Raw genomic sequence first — 9,834 nt, forward strand, 5'->3', positions numbered from 1 at the left:
ACTGCGCTAATAGAAGATTAGACTTGACCTTCTGATGGCTTCAGATCTCCCATAATTGTTTGTGACAAAGATTCAACAAGGTGTCAGGAACATTCCTCAGACATTTTGGGTAGATGGCCTGTACTTTATCAAGTCCAGAGGACTCCAAAGCTCTTCACACTACATTCAGTCATTCACCAATTCATTCACAGACCGATGGTAATGAGCTGCATTGTAGCCACAGCTGCCCTGGGGAAGACTGACAGAAGTGAGGCTGCCATGCACCCCAATCAATGTGCCCTCTGACCACCACCTCCAGGCCAGGTGGGTGAAGTGCCTTCCCCAAGGACACAAGGTTACAGTTGCCCACCATTTGTCCTACAGTGGCAGAACAAAGTCCTACCACCGTCAATGCCTTCGCCAAACTGAGATGATTTGAGCTCAACATGGGTGTTATCTAGCTGCAGGTTGACATAAAGGGAAGAACATGATCAGCAACAACATTTGGGTAGGCTGCAGTTGGCATTATGAGGCCCAAAAGACAAGGCAATATTCCCAACACCACCATGCCCCCACCAGCAGCCTCAATTTCAACTTCAGATACTTAAAGGCTAATTCACTATTTTTATTTGTAAACAGAACTGAACAAGTGCACCAAATAAAGTGGCAGACGGGAGTGCAAACACATATTAAGGAATGATGAGGCTGTTGTCATGTTGGAGCACCTTGTAACAGGTTACTGCATGTTAAAACACCCGGTCAGAGAAATGAAAACTGCTTCAGGACACAAACATAAAACCAGGCTTTCTGTCAGGAAAAGGATACGAATGTTTACAGTGAGCTACAAGGGAAACGTACTGAAATCTAATCAAAGCAAATGTTGGAATAATTGTGTGTGAATAGGGCGGAGACCAATTCCGATCAAAAGCAAAGCATTTTCATATGCAGAGCATCATTTCTCCTTCTTTTCTTCTGCTGAGCAATCCTCATGTGTCAGAAATCAGCATTAGATTCATGAATAATGCGCAAGCAAACAAAACAGGGCCAACACACACACACACACATACCCACACACACACACACACACACACGCACGCACACACACACGCATAAACCTCTGCGGTCAGCTGAGCATAAATATAAGCTTGGTGTTCATTTGCTGCTACTCTGTGAACAGAGGATGCTGATTGGTCAGTTGGGGGGTGACTGAGAGGACACCAGTGACAGCTGCGTGACGCTGACTTGTGCATTTACCCAGAATGCAATGGAAGCAGTGTTTACAGGTCTTTCAGCCTGTAGCGCGATCTAAACAAAGTGTTTATCTCTGCAAAGGGGAGCCTGCAGCTATCGCTGGCTGTCTCATTGGAAATTAAACTCGGAGCATCCTTTAGCTGAGCTGACACCGGGTTTGCATGTACACTAGCACACATTTGGACAACGCAGTGCCTTTTCTCCTTCGCCGAGACTGAGCACGGAGCAGCACTTTGCTCCACTAACAAGAGAGACAAGTCCGCCCTGGGCTGTGTTGTGATAACTGAGATTACATTGGTGGATAAATGTTGCTGTCTGACTGACAGTGTGCACAATTCACATCCTTCACCATGCATAAAGTAGCAGATGTTGAGAGAGAAACAGGCAAGTGCCATTCAGGGGGTCTGGCCTTAAGAAATGAATCACAGTGCAATTGTTAGAATGAGCTTCAAATAGACGCAAAGATAACAACGTCACTGATCACCAGGCTGCCTGGAAGAGGCTACATTTCACTAATGTCCTTTATGTTAGGTCCTTAATAATTTGCTGCTCCTTCTAGCAGAGAGGAGGAACATGACTTACACAGCACAACGTCACAAAATTCACAACAACTTTACAAAAAGTATCTCAGTTCGTTCAGTGCAGCATCTCCAAGGAGAGCAGGGAGTTTATGGTGAATCTGTCTTTATGGTTTGGTTAGGAGGCTGCACTCCATTCTGGGACTCCACACCTGATGTGTGTGTGGGTGTCTAGCGTGTGATAGAGAGGCGGCGACAGGTTGGGCGTGTAGCGGGGAAACTCTCTGAGAGGAGAGCCAAGCTGTCTGCTGGGAACGCTCTGGGAGCTCTGCGATCGAGGTCCGGAGCTCTGGCTCTGGTAGGGATCGTGTGGGATGTGCTCTCCCAGCGACGGAGAACTCTGATGGGCCAGCGCACTTAGTCTAGAGCCCTGGGGGCTGGAGCTGTAGGGGGGATGAGGAGTGTAAGGCGGGTAGGGTTCCACGGGGGTCATGGCGGTAGGGAGCGGGCAGGTGTACGACCAGGATGTGCAGTTGAATTCATCCATTCTGGGCTCTGAGCCGGCAAACATGCATGCCTGACGCTGTCCCATGTCTGAGCTGTAGGGGGAGTCAGTGAGACCAAGAGTGGGAAGGTTTGACAAACCGGGTGGAGGGGCAGGATAGGAGGAGGGGTGGTAGTAGGACTCCTCCTCGCTTAGTGAACCACCAGTGAAGGGTTTCTTGTATGGAGGCTGGTGGTTCCTTGGAGAGCAGTTCTCCTCTGCTGCAGAGAGAAAGAGAAAAATATCGGCTTCATTCAGCATTTAGGACACAAAGGATGAACATCAGAACTCCTGACGTAAAGCTGCAGTATGTAACTTCTATGTTTTTTTAATATAGCTATATATATTTATTAAAACTGTCACCATGTTGTGACAGTATGGAGACAGATAGTCTGTGAAAATATCAAGCACCTCCACCTATTTTCTATGAAAGCTACATACTGCAGCTTTAAGCTGAGGAGTTGAAAATAATTATTGCACAGCAGATAGATTTTATGGTTTGGCAGATTCGGGATAAATTACATTAAGGGCCACGAGTCAAAAAGATGAATCCATTCTTAATGTAAAATTGTGGATTTCACCAATGTTCCCAACTTATTGGCAAAACTGCAAACATGATGTTATTTCATAGATGTAATCAACTGTATATAGTATGTACTTCTATGCAGAAAAACAGTTTTACCACATTAATCGGCATCCTTTTAAAGAGTCAGACAGTAGTATTAAAAACATGCCTTTAGCACTGTCTCATACTGGAGAAAAAAAGAAAATTCCAGCCTTTAATCTGTGTCCATTTATTGAGAGGCGGAAAAACTGATGGTAGGAAATAGTTTTTCACAAAACCACCAGCGCCACAACCTCAGTTTGCCAACAGGGCTGTGCTCCTAACCAAACTGGGGTGTTTGGTACTGCAAGTTGATTCAAAACACACAGTTGCACTTACAGTCCTAATAGAGCGTAGCAAATTTTACATGTTTATGTTTGTGATGGTAGGATCCAGAAACCATTTTCCTGCCATTATGTGCCCAGGTTTTGCTGTGAAGGCTTGGTAAACCCAGGATGCTTCTCTCTGTAGTCAGCCTCCATATGTGAGCTCTAAAGATGTCTCTCTTCCCTCGTCACGGTGCTCACTGCGTGTGGTGCCAAGACAAACTTGGCTCCTCATTTAGCTTATTAGCTGGTGGCAAAAATAATTGAGCTTCTGATGTGTGTCACCAGGTATTTGTTCCCCAGGGAAACACAAAAACATGACTTGATTATTTACTCTAAGTAGTTCAATGTTTGAAGAAACTCTGATCACCTTTGAAAAAGTGTAAATGTAAAAAAAGAGAAATGGCCTGGATACATTTAAATAAGCAGATTTTGTGGGCATCAACCTTCTGAATCTAAGATATTTTCCCCAAATGAAGGTACTAAAATTAAAAAGTGAATTTTTCAAAAGTTTTTTTTTTTGTGAAATTACACCACTGCCATTGATGAAAGAACATTTACACGTCTTTCAATGAGAACTGTGACAGCTAGCTAAAACTAAATGAATGCATCCAAAGTCTGAATTCAAACTGAAATTATTCACATCTCATTGAAGGAATGAGAGGATGTCATTTTTTTAAACTAAATATGCGGTCTACTGAAGAGGTCTTTAATTTTCTTTTTTTACTGCTCTTGATTATAATGTCTGAGTATCCATCGAGAGCGCAAATGGGTTCACATGAAAATAACTTATTTATTTATTCATTCAGCTGCTGTCCTTGTAAATCTGATGCTAATTAGATTTGCAGACACTAAGTAAGGGCAAGGAATGGGGCAAATTAATATAAATCTGTTTGTCAGCTATATTTGTGCGTCTTTGTTAACCACTGATGTGCGTTCAGATGCAGTTAAAAAAAAACAGAATAAAAAGAGTTTTGTTTAAAACTGACCTGATCATTAAAAATATGGAACACTAGATTATGTAATTTTCTCATATTTAGCTTTATAAGTTAGCAGGCCTTTCTGTGAAGACTGTAGTGCAAACGCGGCATCCACCTTTCCTCTTGCTGTAGCTGTAGCCCTGCAGCTGCTGGGCAGGCTGCAGGTGTGGGTGAGGATGGGCGTAGTGAACAGGCGGGGCGCTCAGCAGCTCCTGAGGACTGCCGCAGCTCAAACCGTTCTCGCAGCTGAAAGGGGAGCCGATGGCGTCAGGGGACCCCCGGAGACCTCGGCCCTCCCCACTGAAGGGACTCCCAGCAGAGCAGGCTTTCTGTCGGACAGTACTGCGAGGAATGACGGGGTAATCTTTGCTGCAAGATTAAAAGAAGAGGGGGACTCTGGGATTAGATGCATTTGTCCTTATAACATTTAATTTTCTTTAATACGTCCGTTTTGTTGTTATTTTCTCTCCGTCCCATTCAGTCGTTCCACAACCTTTCAGCTGTGATTTTCTTCCCCCCCTGCACTCGCTGCCCTCTGTGTGAACTCTGTGGTATGTAGGAGACAGCGGGCCACATCTCCCTGACTCCTGCTCACACACACACACTCTATGCACGCACATACACAGGCTCAGCCAATGCTCTTGTGAGATAATTCACCGCTCTAAAAATAAACATCCATCCATGTGTCACTTCAGATAGACTCTCCTCTCCTCAACAACACGAAAACATGGGTGCTGCATCTCCCTCCCTCGCCCCTCTACCGGGTTTTCTTCTCCCTCCGATCAGTAACAGCTCACTAAAGTCTCTGAAATGTCTATGCGACTCGAACAGAGATTAGCTCGGCACACAATCTCACACCATGCAGGGCCGTCGTCAGCCAATCAGCAGCGACAGGCCTAATAGACCTGCAGCAATGTGATGTCATACGTTTATCAATCCAGTGTTTTCACTGGCCGTTGAGTCAGAGTTCAACCTTCAGGTGACAAAAGCTCAAACCTTTTCAAACCACTTGGCTATGCCATATGCATGCAATCACAACATGCACAGCATCACCTATGACTTAAAATGGAGACAAACAAAAAGGATTTAACTCTTAGAAATGCCTACAAACACGCAGAAGCGAAAACAAATGGTAAACACTCACCCTTGCAGCTTGGCCATGCGATGCAGCTCATTGTCGTCACTGCCTCTGAAGCCCTTGGCAAATGGATTATTTTCTATCTTCAACTGCGTGATCTGAGTGCGGAAAGCCAAGAGCATAAGCGTTCAAATAGGACAGAAGTCAAAGAAGGTAGACAAAACACAGTGTTGTGGATTCACCCAAACCTAAACATGCGTCCCTAACGGCTGTGATTGAAACTTTAAGCAGCTCGGTCTGAGCTCCGGACAACCAAGCATTCCTCGGCCGTTGGTGCTCAGAGTGCAGCGTCCTCGCCAGCTGACCAGCTGACGCAGAATAAACTGTTTACCCAAACAGTCACTGGGCTTTTAGAGGTCCGAAGCTCTGAGCTTTGAAGTCGAGGCTTCAGATTTTTCTTGGTGATGTCATGAAAGTAAACCTTCTGCGTTTTGAAGGATTTCTTTTGGCTACGGAGCAACTTCAGCAGGACAAGTGGGCCAGAGATCAGGTCCAAACAAACTTTGAAGTGCTGAAAAGACTGATGGTCGCTGCCAAGGTTTAGCCTCAACAGCTCTGATTTCTGCACTGGAACATAAAACATTATTACAAGCTGCTTGGTGTGAGTGCCTTAATGAGCTTCAAATTATTCTGATTTTCTCAATTGCTTATATATTAAATAAAAACTTTAAATAAATAAATAAATAAATAAATAAATACAAATAAATAATGAAACTTTCTTTTTAAAAAAATCAATTTTAATCAAACTGAAGTAAAAGTAACAAAGTTTATGCACAACAAAACATTTGTAGCTAACATTAGCAAACAGTATTGTTTATAAATCAAATTTTTACAATTGTTTAGAAATAAATTATAACTATATCTGCTGGATAAAGATTATAAATAATTTCTTAACCTTTTCTTATTTTTTTTTTTAAATAATTGACCAATTGACTTGCATTGAACCATACAATAAAAATAATCAAATTTAACATTGGCTGAATTGATATAACATTTACTGTAAGTTGGCAGCTTAATTATGATTATGTTTTTTTAATTTAGTTATTTTTTTATTAGAACTGCATTATCTATTCATTACAAATGACATACTAAATTATGAGATTAAGTTAAAGTTTGAATTAAAAAAAACGATGTAAGAAATAATATTGGAAAGTTCATTTTTATTGCTATCAAGTTTAATGTTTTTTTTCCCCCTTTCTTTTTTGTGTGAAAGTGAAATCAGATCAAAGTGAGTCTTTATGAAAATGTATCGACCCTGTGGCTCAAAGCTTCAGCAATCTGTCTTTAGTAGGTGTCAGAAAAACTGAAGGACTCAAGATCAAGGGAAAGAAACAGCTCATAAGAGACCAGCACTCACATGAACACACATACACACACTCACTCACACACACACACACACCACACACACACACACACACACACGCACACTAGCACACACTCAGGGATTTATGTTCACAAGGAAGCACTAATTAAACTTTGTAGAGAATGCACTTTGTGATACAACACCAGATTATATCTAAACACCAGTTATAATGTTTGCTATAACTGGTGATGTTTGAGAAAGGCCTACCTTGTGGTTTTGATAAGATGTCACGGCAATGAAGGCGGTTTCTGGGAACACATGGGTGCAGAAAGCCGTGTTCTTTGAGCCGAAGCCGTTGTTTTCATCCGCTTTGACAATGTGGAGACGAGGTTGGTATTTGTGCATGGAGTTGAGTATTATCTGCACGGGAGGAAAGGAGAAAATGATACTGACAGACCCGTCATCCTTCTAGTAGATGCTGGAGGTTGGACAGACTTTATTGAGATTGAACCCATATGGTCGAGATTCTGCAGTTTTTCAGATTTCTTTGTTCCTGTTGATGATTAAAATACATTTGTGGTCGGATCAAAGCGACGAACGCTAAGAAAAGACCAAGTGATTTTATTTATTTATTTATTTATTTATTTATTTATTTATTTATTTACTTATTTATTTATTTATTTTTTAACAAACATTCATCTTAATCGTTCATGAAGTGGTTTTAACTGTTGACACTTATCCATTATATTGTGATAGACTACATTCAAATCACATATTCTCATCAAATACTTTTTATTTTACTGGATTAATATAATTTGTCTTATTGCATAACATACACAATTCAAAACTAGTCTGTGCATTCAGATTTGAGCTAACTTTTCAGGCTATGCATCATAAAAAGGTTTTACAGATTCTTTAAATCTATTTTTGAAACAATAATCGGTAATGTCAAACTGTAGTAACAGTGAATTAAGTAGTCCAAACTATTTCCAGCACACTGACCAAGCGGGCTTTAATTAGATCAGTCTTTCTGTGTACAGGAACCTTTTGTTTATCCACAGGGTTTAATATTTCCTCTGGTAACATCAATGAACTAATGGACTCTGGATTCATTGAAATCATTATCCCTAATGGGAATACTGGAAATGTTTTTTTTTTATTATTATTTTTATTTTTTTCATAATGTAAAAAAAAAAGAAGAAAGAAAGAAAAAGAGAGAGAGAGCGCGCTTGATGTGGTCTATTATGTGTTGTTTTCGTTGTACATTAAGAACATAAATATATTTTAAATGGAGATTCTAATTAACTAATTTGGCCAACAAAATACGTTCATTAAAGAGTTGATTCTTTTTATATACGCGGTTATCTTTCTAGCAATGTTTGTTTATTTTATCACCTTTAAATTTCTGTCTTTAAATTATCCAGAGCAGTTTGTGGGCGGACAGGAGGAGAGCTGACTCACGTGTCCGAAGGGGTCCAGGTGGTTGTTGGTGAGTTTGAGCTTCTGGAAGGAGACAAGCTGGCGGCTCCAGTGCGCTCCGGTAGCGGGAGAGTCCGGGTGGACGTAGAGCCTGCCGGGCATCGCGGGCTCTGCTTTGCCCGTTACAGACCTGAATGGTTAAAATAAATAAATAAATAAATAAATAAATAAATAAATCAATCCACCCATCAGATAGAAAAATGACCAGAAAGTGAGACTCTCACTCTCTGTTGCAGTGATTTGCCGAGCGCCCCGTGGCGCAGTCGGCCTCGGCTGCCTCCGGCGGGAGGAGGCCTGCGTTGACCGGAGCTTTAATTAGACTCAAATAAAGAGCCGCGTTTTGTTGTTTCGACATATATTTAAAGTGTAAAATAAAATGTTCTTTTTACGGGATATAGCTAAGATCCATTCAAGTGTTACAATAAAAATACTAAAGTGAAAAAGTAAAGTATTCTGCTTTTAGTATCCTACTAATTTTAGGCCTTCAGACTTGAGGTTTGCTGAAGATAAAAGCCCAAAAGAAGAAAAGGAGGTCACGTTTTATATACATTTTTTAAACACTGATTTTACACTTAGATATTTTAAATTTAATACATCCCAAAATATGTTTTGGGTATTAGCCAATATTTATTTATTTATTTATTTATTTATTTTAAAGCATGCTAGTTTTTAAATGCAACCTATTTAATGAACAAATTTATTTTTAAACATGAGAATTACACAGAGGTGGTGGCTTAGTTGTCTGTTATTGTCACATGTTGTGCAGCAGAGAACAATTAGGTTATGTTTAAATATGTTGTAGTAATAAATGCATCACCTGAGGCTCTGACCCCTTATAAGGTTCAGAAAGTTTGTTCAAGTTAAATGAGTTAGCGTGCTAGTAACTTTGACTCTTACTGCAAACCTGAGGCAATTATTGCTAATGAATAGCAGATTTTAGCTGTGGTTGTCTGGGAAGCTTTGGCATACAATCTTGTTAGAATACATTTCAAATTCAAGAATACTTTATTGATCCCAGAGAGAAATTAAATGTTGTTGTAGGATCGCCTGTAGCAGTCTGTGTTACAACAAAACATACAGAAGCCTCTAACTGAAGACCCTCTGTTGTTGTATAACAGTCCAAATGTGGTCTGTAATTTTCTTAATTTCATGAAGAAACCTTCTTTTCATAATCATATCCAGAGCAGGACCAGCCTTCTTGATCAGGTTGCAGAACATTTTTAAGTTCCTGGTTCTGATGCTGCCACCCCGACAGTAACACTCTCAACAACAGATTTATAGAAGATGTGCAGCATCTTTCTGCAAACCTTAACGAATCTAAGCTGCCTCAGCCTGCTCGGTCCCTTCTCGTTGCAACTCCAGCCCAGCCTGATGTCTGAGTGAACCCCAAAATATTTATATTCCTCTGTTACATCCACTTCTTCTTCCATAATGGAAATAGTTTTTGGCCTAATCTTGTCTCTCTTGAAATTCACAACCATCTCCTTTGCTTTGCTCACGTTCAAGATAAGATAATTGTTTTCACACCGTGCCAAAAAATGTCTCTTTTTTTACTAAAAAACATCTTGACCATGTCTGATACCCCCAACGACTGAAGAGTCATCTGAGCATTTCTGCAGATGACGGGACTCGAGCACTGCAGCGCTAAAGTAAACTAGAAGCAATCGAGCCCCTTAATCCAGAATTAGTGGTAGCAAGCATTTAAAATATCA

The 9,834-nt window shown here is 40.8% G+C and overlaps 1 protein-coding gene across 2 annotated transcripts in view; it reads right to left on the reverse strand.

Moving 5' to 3' along the window:
- Positions 1-940: 940 nt before the first annotated feature.
- Positions 941-9,834, reverse strand: part of tbx5b (T-box transcription factor 5b) — a 19,343-nt gene continuing 10,449 nt past the window's right edge. For both annotated transcript variants that reach the window (XM_015027645.1, XM_015027644.1), the window contains exons 5-9: positions 8,105-8,252; positions 6,911-7,063; positions 5,347-5,438; positions 4,318-4,571; positions 941-2,513 (exon numbers count right to left, since the gene is read on the reverse strand). In XM_015027645.1, coding sequence (XP_014883131.1) covers positions 1,927-2,513; positions 4,318-4,571; positions 5,347-5,438; positions 6,911-7,063; positions 8,105-8,252 — 1,234 coding nt within the window. In that variant the 3' untranslated portion in view covers positions 941-1,926. The remainder of the gene's footprint in view (positions 2,514-4,317; positions 4,572-5,346; positions 5,439-6,910; positions 7,064-8,104; positions 8,253-9,834) is intronic.

The sequence above is a fragment of the Poecilia latipinna genome, unplaced genomic scaffold, assembly GCF_001443285.1.
Source record: "Poecilia latipinna isolate Pla-1442-1.1 unplaced genomic scaffold, P_latipinna-1.0 Scaffold104, whole genome shotgun sequence".
In the NCBI taxonomy this organism is placed as follows: Eukaryota; Metazoa; Chordata; class Actinopteri; order Cyprinodontiformes; family Poeciliidae; genus Poecilia; species Poecilia latipinna.